General features: G+C 38.8%; 1 protein-coding gene across 4 annotated transcripts in view; it reads left to right on the plus strand.

Annotated features, from left to right (window-relative positions):
- Nucleotides 1-15,815, plus strand: part of LOC107719808 (inactive phospholipase C-like protein 1) — a 66,145-nt gene that overhangs the window by 45,093 nt on the left and 5,237 nt on the right. For all 4 annotated transcript variants that reach the window (XM_016527340.1, XM_016527337.1, XM_016527338.1 and 1 more), the window contains exons 2-6: nucleotides 1,000-1,623; nucleotides 3,394-5,088; nucleotides 8,785-9,147; nucleotides 12,520-12,723; nucleotides 14,186-14,261. In XM_016527340.1, the coding sequence (XP_016382826.1) occupies nucleotides 1,000-1,623; nucleotides 3,394-5,088; nucleotides 8,785-9,147; nucleotides 12,520-12,723; nucleotides 14,186-14,261 (2,962 nt within the window). The remainder of the gene's footprint in view (nucleotides 1-999; nucleotides 1,624-3,393; nucleotides 5,089-8,784; nucleotides 9,148-12,519; nucleotides 12,724-14,185; nucleotides 14,262-15,815) is intronic.

Here is a 15,815-nt window from a genome sequence, read left to right on the forward strand (position 1 = left end):
TGCGCCATTACAGGTAGGCTATTTCCCTAAACCTCCACACAGCTCGTATATTTTTCCGCCAAGGGGTGAGAACGTAATGACTACGAAAACGATTATTTATTTTTTGATAATTATTATTTTATTTCAGTTAGTTTTTCAATAACTGTTTTTCAAAAATTTTGACGTTTTTATTTTATTTCAGTTTACGAAATTGTTTTTTCATCAATCGTTTTAGTTTTAGTTTTCGTTTACGAAAATAACCTTGGGACAGGTAAGGTAACACTTAGTTCTGCTATCATTTAGCTTTTGCTGTTTTCTGTTACTCAAAAATGAATTTCATTATTTCATCACTCTGAGTCTCTGGAGTGAAATGCTTGAAAACAAATGACTGTTTTTAAAATGTTACTGTGCATGTCTGAATTGCTACATAAGCTTTTTCAGCAACATATTATATTACCAAATCATCTTATTTGGAAATTCGGTAAAATTTTAATATTTCCAAAATGTCTGTATTTTTTCTTTATGAAGCCCAATATTTTAGGTTTTTCTAGGTAAAATTAACTATACACTTAAGTCACATGAATAGACATCAATAATTTAAAATTACAAATACAGAATTAAAAATAGAATAGAAGAATAGAAGGATTTTAGCAGCTCTGACAATGGCAATACACAGCCCAGTGCTGCTGGTCTGTGATGTAATGTAGGATGTGGTTGGTTTATTATGAATAGGTCAGAGGAAGGGCACCATAGCTCATTTGGCTTGGATGACATGAAGCTCCATTAATGTCCAAAATGTGCCTTCATTGTTATGTGCAAAAAGTTGTTTGAGGCTGAAACATGCCTTGTGTTTAGACTTAAACTTACAGACACAAAGAGCTTTCTGTGATGAATGAGACAATTTCCATCTTTCTTTGTTGCTAAGATGCTTTACTAGAATAGCACTATGTAGAATGACATAGAAGTTTTCTTCCTTTGTGGTTCACATAGTGTTTAATTTTTTCTTCATTTTTTTCCAAGGACCCTTCAGTGGCCAAGGTCAGTGGTGGAAGAAAGAAAACGGTTTCTTTCAGCAGTATGCCATCAGAAAAGAAGGTGAGCAGTGCTGCAGATTGCCTTGCCTTCATGCAGGGTGGCTGTGAGCTAAAGAAGGTGCGACCCAACTCGCGCATCTACTCAAGATTCTACACTCTGGACTCTGAGCTGTCCTGTCTCCGTTGGGAACCCTCCAAGAAAGATGGTGACCGAGCTCGACTTGACATCTCTGCCATCCGTGAGGTCCGCACAGGGAAAAGCACAGAGACCTTTCTCCACAATGGCCCATCAGATCACCTCGCTGAAGAAGCAGCCTTCTCCATCATTCACGGTGACGAGTATCAGTCCCTTGACCTGGTTGCACTCTCTGCCGATGTGGCCAACATCTGGGTGACAGGGTTACGGTACCTGTTGTCTCACCCTGGTGCCATTGGTGGAGGGAGTGGAGGGGATGGAGGGGTGGGAGAGGGCAGTATTGGGAACAAGATGAGGTGGAACTGGTTGGCGGCAGAGTTTGCACTGGTTGATGAAGACGGACACGGAATTGTGTCTGAAGATACGGCAGTGGCCACCATCTGTAAACTCTGCCCTGGCATTAAGGAAGCAAAGGTAAGACATTCTCTTATAATTCAATTACAATTTTATAAACCACAAAATCTTGCATTTCATGACCAAATGGGTTCAGAAAAAGCCAAACAGTACTGAATGCCTGAATCAGAAATGCATATACTGCAACAGTTTTTGTGTAGGACAAATAAAATAAGAATCATGCTACTACAGCCAGAAATGTGAACAGGCAATATAATTGTTGTTCCAGAGCTTATCTCTCTGTATCATTACTTAGCTTGACTTGTTAGCCAGCCCTGCTGAGGTGCACAGCAATTGTTGGTTTTTCAATTTGGCAGCTGTGACAGTAGTTTCATGCATGTGTGTTTGTGTGTGGACTGGACAGCTGGGGATAGGAGGAGGAATGAAAAGCCACAGGGCCAAGTCTCCAAGTCTTTGTGACAGCAGGTGTGAGGCATCTGCTTCATGTGTCTAGAGAGACAAGTAAAGGCAAAAAGGGCAAGCATTGAGGAGCTGACTATATAGACATGACTCACTTTATGCTAATCTTGAAAAATGCAGGACACCATCTAGGCCCTGTGTAGAGCTGCTGTCCCTGAATTTGTATGACTTGTGGCATTTTGTCTCTCAAGATTCAAATTACTATCTGCCGCAAGCTGCTTATTTAATTTGCCTCTGGTCTGTGCAATAGTTTTTTTCACTGTGATTGCTCATTAAAGGGGACGTTGGATGCCCGTTTTCCACAAAAAAATCAAAACGGCTTGATAATTGAGATTGTTTAGGTTTTTGGGTATTAAAAAATAGGAGTGAATGGATTTTTATCATTGTAGGGTGTTTGTGTCCACACACTGCTAAGACATTTATATGTAAACACCAAAAAAAGTGAATTTTGCATCTAATGTCCCCATTAAGTTTCAAAGTTCTTTTCAAGGAAGACAATCTACACCCCAGCATTTCTTATTCGAGAAACAAAACCTAAAAAACTGATGAGACGGGCTTAAATTATAAGCAGATGATAATTAATGTAGACTGCCGAACTCTCAAGGCCTTGGTCATCAATAACCCTCCGTCACCTGACAGTAGTCTTTATGTTCTTTTGCTTATCATTTAGTAGATACTTTAATATCCAAAGCAAGGCATTCCCCCAGGAACAAGTGCCTTAGTTGATTAAAGTGGTTTAATCCTCTTATAATCACACTTTAACCCCTTGACTGTCACCGTCCGGACGCTTGGCACTCTTTTTTGTTGTTGTCCTTTTTCTCTATCATATCTTTTAGTAATCATCATAAATCATATATCATTTGAAAGCTTAGAAGCCCAAGATTCATCCTGTGAAAACCATTTTGAAATCGGACATTGCGTTACCATGGAAATGGTACTTTAAAATATTTTGGCGCATAAGGCTTTCATTTTATACCAACTTTAGAGTAAAACCTGTTATGTAAAATATTTATTATATATATAAAATAAAATAAAATTAATATAGTGCAATTTCTTTACATTAAATTTAAACTACCATAACTTTTTGATACTTAAATATTTTTTCAAAATTGATTTTGCTGCTGATTTTCTTCTTTAAAAAGAGACCATACTTATGTCTGTATTCCAAAGTGTTCATAAATTACAACAATTTAAGTTTGGATAGTGCACCTGCATGCCTATTTTAAAAAATGGGGGGGGGGGGACAGTTAAGGGATTAAAATAACAAAGTTTGGGTTTCTATCTTAAAGTGTTATCAATAAAAGTGCTGACAATACAAATATGTATACTAAAACACATTAATGCAACTCTTTCTTTTTTTCTTATTATCAGGTGCGATTGCGCTTTAAGGAGATTCAGCGGAGCAAAGAGAAGCTAACTTCTCATGTTACGCTGGAAGAATTCCAGGAAGCCTACTGCGAGTTGTGTACGCGACCTGATGTCTATTTCTTGCTAGTGCAACTCTCTAAAGACAGAGAGTGCCTTGATGCCCAGGACCTGCGTCTTTTCCTGGAAACTGAGCAAGGTCTGTCATTGGCCACCACTGAGGGCTGCTTGGAGCTTTTTTGCCGCTTTGAGCCCTCTGCAGCTGGGCGTGAGCGAGGTCTACTGGGCTTGGATGGATTTACCCGCTACCTACAGTCAGCTGAGTGCCAGTTGTTAGACCCTGAGCACCAGAATGTGTGCCAGGACATGAAGATGCCCCTTTCCCATTATTTCATCAGTGCCTCCTACCGCTCCTACCTGCTGGATGACCAAGTGCATGGCCGGGCTGATCTTGGGGGTCTCATTCGAGCCCTGCAGGTTGGCTGTCGGTGTCTGGAGCTAGGGGTTACCGATGGGCCAGAAGGGGAGCCACTATTGGGTGTAGACCATGGTACAGATGGAAAGCATCATCACCACCACCATCATCACCACCATCACCATCATGGTTCTATTACTCTGCGTAGTGCCCTGGAAGTAGTCAACAAGTATGCTTTTCTCACCTCCCAGTATCCTCTGCTGCTGTATCTATGCCAGCGTTGCTCACCTTCCCAGCAACGTACTCTTGCACAACACCTAAAAAAGGTTTTTGGACCCAAGCTCTATACCCCTGAATCTCTTCCTGCCAGTCTGGGAGGTCGTGCAACCATTTTGCCCTCTCCAGAGCAGCTAAAGGGAAAGGTGCTTCTTGTCGGAAAGAAGCTGCCCCCAGAAGTGGAAGGTTCTGAAGGAGAGGTATCTGAGGAGGATGAGGAGATTGGTGGCGGTGGTCCTCTGGCTGGAAGAAGGATGACTATCCCTGGGGAAGAAGAACTGGGGGTAGTCCTTGTTGTTCCCCCACCCCCACAGCCAAGGCGCCTCCGCTTGCGACGTGAATTGTCCGATCTCATCGCAGTGGCTCGCACTGGAAGTCGCAACTTTTATGCTCACCGGATGAGTACACAGCCATCCCAGCAGCATTCTCCCCCCTCCACTCCTTCTACACCAGGTACACCTATGACCCTTGACCCCCCTTACTGGACCCTGTGCTCTCTTGGGGAAGGAGAGGCAGGACGGCTGGCCAGTGAGAGCCCAGAGGAGCTGGTGAACTTTACCAAGCGCAGTCTAACTCGTGTGCGGCCCAGCTCTGTAAGACTAGACTCTAGCAACCCAAACCCACAAGGCTACTGGAAAGGAGGTGTGCAACTGGTGGCACTCAACCAGCAGACGCCAGGTGCCATGCTAGACCTGACCCGTGGCCGTTTTATGCAGAACGGTGGGTGTGGGTATGTTCTTCGTCCAGCAGTAATGCGAGAGGAGGTTTCCTACTTTAGTGCCCAGTCACAAGGCTGCGTGCCTGGTGTACCACCACAAACACTCAGGGTGAAGGTCATTAGTGCCCATAGTCTACCCAAGCCACAAGGCTCTGGTGCCAAAGGTGAGGTCATCGACCCATATGTGGTGCTGGAGCTGCACGGAGTGCCTGCAGACTGCACAGAGCAGAGAACTCGCACTGCTGCCCAGAACCAGGATGATCCACTGTTTGATGAGACGTTTGAGTTCCAGGTGAGAGAGCGAGACTGCCATATCATGAATATAAATCTAATTTATTTCATATGTGATGTTGGAAGACTTTATTGAAACTAAAGCTGGCCTTTCCACTATCTTTGACATTTGCATATGGTTTTTGTATTTTGCCCCCTAGTGGCAGTTGCAGTGAACTTGTTGTGAAGTAGCCATTGTCCTCTACCCTTTTACCATGGTAAAATGAATGAACAATGAATGTACACACAGAAAACGAATGATCGGCAGAACATCTGAAAGAAAAACATTTTCTAGGTCTGCTCAATGTAAATAATTATTCAACAAATATAAAATCATTATTTTGGAGATAATTAATAATAACTGCCCAAAGCTGATATAAAACTTGAGATTAAGCGTTGAGACATTAGATGTTTTACATGACACCTTGCCTGTGGGTTTTTGACCCTGTGTTCTGTGGTGTGGTCAGTGACGTGCAAGGTTATTCTAAGCTTCTCTTGTGTGTATCAGTCTTGAGGGCAGTGTCCATTCTCATGTGTCTTAATCAGAATGCTGCAATCCATGAAGCAGCTACTTTGCCATGTCTCACACTGATTACCTGCTGCATGCAATATTAACACAATTCCAACTGAGCTCAGCTATGGCCTATCATACATCCTAACACACATACTCATTGACCTCCCTTAGCAAGGTGACAAACTAACATACTTTAACATGTTATATTTTGCAACCGTTATGTGACAACACCACTGACAGGCTTGTGTTTCTGTAACAAAAATATTATTGGCACTGCCTGGGCTAAGTGTTCACAGATTTCAGAGGACAACAAAATGGCTGAAAGCGAATTCTGCTGTTAGTGCTTATTTTAGACAGAATCTGAGTTTTGTTTTGAAAGTTTTGAATGCTTTTTTGGAGGCATGCAGATTTTCTCTCTGTATAGTTAGACATAAACGTATCCTGATAGAATACAGCAAGTTTATGAAAGGTGAGCTCTCATTGGTTGCTCCATTTGCTTTCATTTCTTGCATTAACCTGAGCTGGCAACTATAACAGAAATGACACATACATAAATAACATGAATGTATAGAGTACTGACCTGTGATCCACAACCAGAATGAGGTTAATGGATGTAGTCTGTCCTCATGGATGCACTCGGATGACGCAAGTGTGTGCAACTTAACACAACTCGTCTTAGATCTGTAATTAGGAAAGATCTACATCCAAACTTAATGGCCTGCTAACACTAATGCTCTTGCCCTGGATTGTAGTTCAAACCTACAGTCTAGATAACTCATTACACTGCTCTGTAAGTGGGTGCCAGTTTCTTCCAGCATTTTATTTTTTAAATGATGTGACCTTTCTTTTAGCAGGGCCTAATTACAATTGCATGCCAAATTTAGACCGCTTTAATTATGAGATGCAGATTAAGTTAGTTTCTTGGTGCAGGAGAGGGTTTGTTTTACCTGTGATTTCCAGTGAAACGAAGTGGACACAAACATGCAGCTCTCTGGGTGTGAAGCAAGACTGCTGAAACCAATCCGTAAATTTTTACAACGTTCATCTGAGGAGAGTTAATGTGTGTTTGAGGAAATTGTCTTGCTAGCAATTTTTGAAGGTTAAAAAAGATATTTTTGTCAAGAATACTAGTTTCTGTCAACAAGCAGAGAAATGTTCAAGCACTCAATAAACACACTATTGTCATGTATTGAACCAGATTCCATTAGTAGAGCTATTATCTGTAAGTTTCTTAAAAAACAGTGAGTACCATCATGACATCTCCCTGCTTCTTTTTGCTTGTTGTCCCTTTTTGGTTACGTTAAAAATCCTTGGTAAAGCTAGAAAACAACAATAGTCTTTCAATATGAATCTCCAGACACTGTACTTCCATGTTTAGAATAAAGGTAGATATGTGGCTTTTGGATTGGTTTCTTCATCATACACATATTGTATTGCAAGTAGACAGTGATAAAAATTGTGGGTGAGCCTTTATCTTAGCGCTTTTAAATTTAAATCCCTGCTATTGTGATTTAAACCAAAGACTGTGCCATATGGTTATTTGAAGAGGAGGTTTTGAGAAGGATCCAGTGAAATCACAAATATATCTCTCACGCACTTATTCTGTCCTTGGGGATTGTGCCTCTTGTTGTTTGCATTTGTTTGACTCTTGTTGCTTGGAGCTCAAGGACGTCATGCAATTATAAGTCATGGGAGGGGTACACCTATCAGAGTCCCACTAACACACACACACACACACACACACACACACACACACACACAGGAGCAGATGCACATCCCCTGGTGGGATCTGATAGAATGCTTTTGCATCTTTTCCTGTGGCCTTTTTCACTAAACAGATAAGTAACTGTCTCAATGTCAAGTCAAATCATACGTATTTTTGTAGAACTTTTCACAATTTGCATTGTAAGCAGCTTTACAGAAAATCATGATGTTTGATAAAATGTAATAACTTAATGTTCAATAGTCGCATTTAACAGATTACAGCTGTGTGATAATATATTAATACACTTGCTTTTTGCAACAATACTAGCAATTCAGCCGTTTGGATTTGCTTTATATCTTTTTTTATAAAATGGTATTTATATGACTCTGTAGGGTATACATGTATTTGTTATATACCTAGATGTGTGTACTGTAATTATTTAAGTACTATTGTATTTACAGTATTTATGTGGTACTCTTAGATTATTAGAACAACATGCTGCCATGGCCTTAACATGGTATTACCATGATACATGTACAAAATCATGGTAATATCATATACAATTTTGTCTGTGGAGTTCATTAAATTTGTCCATGTGTACAAATGTATGCAATTTCCGAAGCAGGTTCTCTGAGATGCTGCACACCTGTCTTGAACTATTTTCTCTTGCATAAGCTGTGTCCGGGCGTCTGTGTGGGTGTCTGTTTTATCTTTGTTGTTTGTGTTTTCCTGCCAGACTTTCTCTCCGTTTTTCCTTTTGCATATTCAGTGTGACGTAACTCTTTTGTGTCTCACTTGCTTTGTGTGTGTTGGTGCTTGCTCATGGCTGTGTATATATCCATGCATATCACTACATATCATGAATATGTATGTAGTGATATGCATGGATACACCTCGATAACAATATGTTTTCTTTTGGAGATGTTCAAATGAGTATTTTAAGTGATATTAAGCTCAGGTGCCATTGCTCCTGTTTTTCTGACACAAAGGAAGCAGTGAAATACATACTTCCTGTTATTTTCAATGTATCTTTTACTATGTGACTGTGCTTGTTAGTTATGTGAACCTCTAACAATAGTTACACAGTCATCTTTGTAAGTTGTTTCAACCTGTAACAATCCCTCAGTTATTCATGTTGTGCAAGATGTATGATTTTGTTGAATTGTGTCCTTGCTTATTAATGTGTGTGTTTGTCCTACATAGCCAGATGTTCAGGTGATTGTGTGTGCATGCAAACTATTTCCATATTTAAATAGATGAGACTGTGGAAATGCAGTTTATGCAAATTATCTTTTATCTACCATATTCTGCGGTGTTACGGTGACACGTTGGCTCAGTGGTCTGCACTACATTTTGCATGCTTCATATTTCAGAATGTCTGCTCATGTGTCAAGTGTCTGTTTACACACCCTAGATATTTAATTCTCCTTACAGCTGCATCTGTAGAATGTTGCACACCTGAAGAGGCCAAAAATACATTTACTGTTTTCTCTTTTCAGGTGAACATGCCTGAACTAGCCCTGCTGCGTTTCGTAGTTCTGGATGATGATTATATAGGTGATGACTTCATTGGCCAGTACACCATCGCTTTTGAGTGTCTACAGCCTGGTTACCGCAATGTGCCCCTGCTGGGCCTTGCTGGAGACCCTTTGCCCCATGCCAGCCTGTTTGTACACATCGCCATCACTAACCGCAGAGGTGGGGGAAAGGCCCAGAGATGGGGTCTGTCCGTCAGGAGAGGAGTGCGGCGTGGACGAGAGTACGTCACTCTGCGTAACACGGGAATCAAAGTGCTGGATGACACTTTCCGCCCAGCCAGCGGACCTCTGCGAGAAGCTACAGACCTGCGAGAGGATGCACTGGTAAGGGAGGTGGTGCGTGTTCAGACAACAGTAATACTAGCAATTTGACTTCTTCACTACTTGGCAGCTAAAACACCCTGCTGAAAAGACCAGCTTACACAAGTTGAAATTTGCATTCTGGTTCAGGTTGGTTTATGTAGATTAGTGTGGTTTGGTGCTGGTCAGCCAGCATGGTTTTTCCATATTATGCTGTGTGATCAAGAAAATCTTGATCTTTAAAAAAAAAAATTGACTTCCATGTACATCTCAACAATGATCGGCATATATAGATAGAGCACATCACATTTGGTCAACACTGAAGCTCAAAATGACACCTTTATGAGCTTTTTGGTTTTAATCTTTGGTTTAAATCTTAAATTTTGGTTACCTGTACTTTCAGTGTTGGGACTGAAACCTTTTACTTTTCGTTAAAAATGTCATAATTTGTGTTTCGAAGACTAACCAAAGTCTAATGGGTTTGTAAAGTCATAAGGATGAGTAAATTATTTTTTTAAATGAACTATAGATCTTAATCCGGTTAGGCACCATATTGAATTTAACGCAGATAAAACCGACGCTGTGAGGGATAGACTTACAGTTTTACAATGGCACACACTTTATAAAGTTTTTGTCTACTGAAAGTTTTTTAGAAAGAAGTTTCATCAGCTGAACTATTGGTAAGTTGTTAAATAACAATACGGCCCTTTGGACGCATTGTACTTCTATCTGTCACAGCATTGTTTTCAATTCTGTCAAAGATTTTATATGGAGCTACCCTGACTAACGTCTATCCTTTTAAGCTTGGGGTTGTGCCGGGGACAAGCATCCGGATAAGTTTTCAAAAGTTTTCAATGCTCTAAATAGAGACCTATAATCTAAAGGCTAAAAAAAGAAATAGTAAATAATTGAATTTTTTAAAATTGTATTTATTTATTTTTATTTTAAATTTTAAATTTTATGTTTATTTCTAAACAGTTTATATTCAGATATTTTATTGTATTTCTAAATATTTTATTTTATATTCTTTCTTTCATGCTCTATGTGTGCGGCTTTAAAATGTTTACTAATGTGCTTCTTTTTAAATGGATATTTGTGATTGGATGAGGCCACGTTAGTGACAGGGTAGCACTGATCCATCCAGATTGACGGCTGGCTCTCCCAGTCAGAGCTGTCTAAATGTAATGGTTTAGAAATAGTGAACAAAATAATTAAGTTGCTTTTTGTCAGTGCTCTTAGTGCTGTTCAGTGGGTCGTGCAGATAATTGATGTTGTTTGTAAATGTCTCTCACTAATAACATGGCCATGTCAGACACTGAAAACAGATATTATAGTGAGACATTAAGTTGAGGAATATATTTGTTTTCTTTTCATTAAACATTTGCTTGCTCACAGTGTACACAAGTAATAGCTTTACATCCTCAATCCACTCACCTGAAGATTTCTGACCTCACTAATTGTTGCAGACATTTGATACAGAGTCACTGACAAATTCTGAGCCTTTTAAGCTGACATGAAATTGCAAGTCTCAGTTCTGAACATGTAAAAACCAGACACCTCCTCTCTGGAGTATGGACATCCATTGCGAAAGCAAAGTTCAATTCACTTGCCTATTCTGGGGTTTAACTTATCTAAATTATGTAAACATACACATTTCTAGCATTACGATGTGTTGATCTGAATTTTCAAGCAAGCTCAAGAAATTAAACCAAGCAAAATAATAAATAAACAAAACAAACAAAAAAACAACAACACCACAGTTCTGCTGACCCAGACTCTGGAAAGTCAAGGTATGATTTATGGGTGACTGTAAGGGGAGGAAGGATGGAGGGTAGAGTATCTGTGGGGTCAGGTGACAGGGCCAGGATCAGATGCAACCGCAGTGTGTTGTGTGTTGAGGAAGAGGAGTTACTCCACATCCATAATTACTGTGTTTACAAAACCTGCTGATCTCAGAGGTAAACACACAACCAGACAGTGGCCCCAAAAACTATTTGAACCATTGCTTTAGTCTTACCTTTGCAATTACTGAAAACCATCTGTTCCTTTAGTCATTTTAGTAGAATTATGAATCTGTTGCCTCACACACCACAGGTATATATTTCTTGCTTTGTTATTCAGAACATAACAGACTTGTTTGCGTGATATATTTAGCCCAAAGGCATACTTATCTTTCTTTAAAAGCCGCTTGGTTTGATATTTTCTTATTTAATGCAATGACATTCATACATCTTCAGTGTTCAAATACTTTATGGAGCCACTTTACATACACACATACACTTTGTCCTTTCATTTCCATTCCTTTTTCTTGTATAATATATCAGAGCCACAACAATGTCCACTTTATTCACAGCACACCATATGGACTTCTTTCTCATACAAATAAACAGATATACAGGCTAATCACCCACATGAAGCCCCCCGAACACACACACACATCTCCAAATGGCTTTGTTAATCACGGTTGTGGGTGTGTGATTCTGTCAGGTAGAAAATAGAAACGAGCTCTCTATCTGCCACAATTTAATGAAGGGAAATGTATGATAAAAAGCTGAAATGTGATTAGACTCTAAGCTGAGGCCTTTGACAGTCGTGCAGACATAGAAAACAGTTAAATTGCACAGGTTTATCTGTCTGTATAAAGGAAAGAAGTCATTATTTTGGCTGTGCCTCGTGAGAGTAGCTTTGCCTATTACAATCAGTGTCAAACAATATAAATGCCACAATTTTTCAAGTTTTCAGACTCTTAGCTGTCTTGTCTTCTATTAGAGATCTTGCAGTTGTGGTCGTACTATTCAAAAGTTTGGGGTCCATTTTTTTTTTTTAGAATATTAAAAGAAAATAAATTTAGCAAGGTTACATAAAATTGATCAAAAGTATATAATATGTAATGTTACAAAAGAGTACTATTTCAAATAAATGCTGTTCTTTTGAACTTTCTATCTTTTAAAGAATTCTGAAAAATATGTCAACAAAAATATGATCAGTGTTGCTGCTTAATTAAGAAATATTTCTTGAGCCTTAAATCAGCATATTGGAAGGATCATGTGCCACTGAAAACTGGAGTAATGGCTGCTGAAAATTCAGCTTTTCCATCTTGGGAATAAATTACATTTTAAAATATATTGGAAGAACATTTTTCTAAATTGTAATAAAATTTCACAATATTTGTTTTACTGTATTTTTATCAAATAAGTAAAGTGAGCATAAGAGACGTCTTTCAAAAATATAAAATCTTTTGGAAAAGTGCAGATTTCACGTTTCTTTTCTCTTTGTTAGCATTCCATTTTTTGTGTTTACCAAACGATGTTACTTACCGTTATCTCTGTCTCTTGGGCTTACTGAAGTATTTGTGTTAACCAAGTGTGTGCCTGTGTGTTAACGTTTTCTCTTTAGTGTGCCACAGTGGCTTTTAAAGAGCAGTGTGGGCTCCCCCCGACGGCCACACTGAAGCAGTGCATCCAGAGCTTGGCCACGAGGCTGCAGAGTCCAGATGGGCCCCCAAGTGCCACACTCACTCTGAAGGACGGTTACCCATGCCTGGAACCTTTGGGCAACTTGACTGATGCCACTCGTAAACTGCTAAATGGTTATGACACGGTAAGAGATGCCTATTTATGTAGGCCATTTTAATGTCACTCATCATTGCCATGTGTTTTTCTGTCGGGTTGTTGGTGGTTCAGTTTCATAGACTATAATAGGCCAACTTTATGCTTATGCTGAATTTCTGAGGCATCATTAATGTACAGATTTTCTTTTCCTAAATGATAAGCTAGAGAGACCTTTCTCTTTATGTGAACAAAGCAATTCTTAAAACATTTGCTGCTGCAAATATAAACAATATCATATTGATATGTAATATTAATATCTTACTAGTATTAGTCAGCTATCCTCTCCTCTGCATTACCTGCCTTTACAATGGCATTTGTCTTTTTAGCCATCCCACATTTCTGTGTGTGGGAGTAAGAACAGGCACATCGGAGTCAGTGAGACATCTGAGGCTTTAGTCACCATCCTCCTCTTCTCCTTTTGTAGGTTCCCTCTTTCCCTGTCTCTCCCTGTGGGTTGACTCTGGGTCCTGTTGTGTGTTTGAGTCCCAGAGAGTCAGACTGCACTGACTGGCAGGACTACATTTTATAAATATCTTCACTGTGAGAGAGGGCAGCAAGGGTCTACTCAGAATTTTATTGCTTAAAGATCTCTTTTTTATAGTTCATAATAGAGTTCTCAGATGTTTGGGAATTTTTGTCAGAAATGAGACAATAGTTTACATACAGTAAAAGTATAGAGCTATAAAATGTATCTATAATTTAGCTTGGATAAGTCATAGAAGAATTTAATGCAAAATCAGAAGCAGTTTCTCATTCTTGAGGAGACTTGTGAGGTCTCAAGGGTCATTTTTGGAGAAAATTAGTCCTTTGGGTTCACGTTTTTAGCCATATTCATAAACTGTGTGTGTGTGTGTGTGTGTGTGTGTGTGTGTGTGTGTGTGTGAACAACACCATTGAATAATTTGGGATTAATTAAATGTTTTCATGTTTTTGAAAGAAGTCTCTTATGCCCATCAAAGCTGCATTTATGTTTTAATGCAGTAAAACCATAATATTATACAGTATAATTACATTTGAAAATAACTGCTTACTTGTTAAATATATTTTAAAATGTAATTTATTCCTGTGATGGCAAAGCTGAATTTTCAGCAGCCATTACTCCAGTCTTCAGTGTCACATGATCCTTCAGAAATCATTATAATATGCTGATTTGGTTCTCAAGAAACATTTATTATTATCAATGTTGAAAACAGTTGTGCTACTCAATGCTTTTTTTTCCCGGATTCTTTTTAGCAATATTTTTTTTAGATTATTTGATGAATGGAAAATTCAACAGAACGGCATGTATTTGAAATGCCAATCTTTTGTAACATTGTAAATGCCTTTACTGTCACTTTTGGTCAATGCAATGCATCCTTGCTGAATGAAAGTATTAATTTCTTTCTGAAAAAAAATCGTATTAAAATATATGAGCAGAGCATATTATAGTACCTGTCTGCATCCTTCTTCAGATGATCTCTGCTAACAAACAGCTGATAGAAAATGCAGATGGAGTACATGAGAGAATCGCACAAGTGCAAAAGGAAGGTGAGTGGAGGATGAATCATCTTTGTATTTTCTTTCCACCCGAATGATGTTTCAGTCAGGCCCCAGAGGATGTGTGAAAATTTGCATTCAAAGTAGATCCTGTCATCCACAACACACACAGTCCCCATCAACACTTTGAAACATTGCCTTTTATCCTGAAGAGTGCTGAAATACCTTCACAGAGTTGTTTTGAAATGATGTAAGTCTATACAGTATCCAGTGTTGATGAGTTACTTAAACTAGTGATGCTAATAATTACATTTTCTAGTAGTATGACAGCAGAGCCAATGCTAATGTATCGGATTCACTGGTCCTGTTTATTGAGTGGCGGCTCCCTTAGTGAATTCGCAGTGGGCCCCCCACCACTAGCTGGGGGTCCCTAGAAACGTCACACAACTTTCACCCCACTAGCGATGGCTCTGTTTGTGTAGCTTTTGCAGTAACAAGCTACAAGCTTTTTTCTAAAGCGTATTTGTTTTTGTAGCACGACAAACCACAACACCAATGTTATGTGATATTGTATTGGACGTGCAGCTTTATAACCTAGTTAGTTGACGCAGTATTCAAAGAATGTAGCTTTGGGATGTCTGATTCGTTTTAGTGACTCTTTTCATTCCGGTGTTATGTAAATAAATGATTCACCTTTTTAAAAAATCATTCACATTCCTTGCATGGAGCTTTCTGTCTTCCTTTTTGCGACCCAGTTTTATAAATTAAAGTGTTTTTTAAAAAAGTGTTTAATCTGTTCAAGTGTGATCTGTCACCCTAATTGACATTTCTTGATTTAAACTATTAGTAAATAAAAATTATATGAAATAACAATAATAATATACATAATTTATTTGAAAAGATAGTACCCCCCTCAATTAGCTTGTATTTAGTTACTACTTTTAGTAGCTTGTACTGTAGCCACAGTAACTACTTTTTCAAAAGAGTAGATTGACTATAGATGAACTACTTAAAATTATGATTAGTTAGTTAATTATGATTAATTAGTTAACTGCTTTAGCTCAGACAAGTTATTAGACAAGTTACGATTTTACCATGGTAACCATGGTTTCTGCCAAAATACTGCAGTTATACAGTTATTGTTACTACTGTAAAACCTTAAGAAATGGATCTGACAAAAACAAAGAAAAATCATCAGAAGAAAGATGCAGACAGCAGTTACATTATGTGAAAGTAAATGCTTTCTACACATACTAGAATATCTTCACCCTCTGTTCCTAGCCTCACAGATATTATTTGCCCCCAATTACAAACATCTGAGACACTTAGTTCAAAATACTGTTTTTATGTCCTTATGAGGATATATTGATGAAATGAGAGCGAGCGAGTACAGACAACACAGCAGATTAGGAATGAAAGGGCAGTTTACAGAGGCCATCCCAAGATTCATCACAGGAAGCACAATATTAGGGCCTTTCGCACCGTGGGAACCTTTTCATAGTATATTATCTAACCAGAGGATGAATGGGTACATATCAACCATAATTTGGCAGCTCAGTTCCTGCAGAAGCATGTTTACACCATAAATGGCATTTTGAAAATCTC

The sequence above is a fragment of the Sinocyclocheilus rhinocerous genome, unplaced genomic scaffold (genome assembly GCF_001515625.1).
Source record: "Sinocyclocheilus rhinocerous isolate Xijiao unplaced genomic scaffold, SAMN03320098_v1.1 scaffold421, whole genome shotgun sequence".
In the NCBI taxonomy this organism is placed as follows: domain Eukaryota; kingdom Metazoa; phylum Chordata; class Actinopteri; order Cypriniformes; family Cyprinidae; genus Sinocyclocheilus; species Sinocyclocheilus rhinocerous.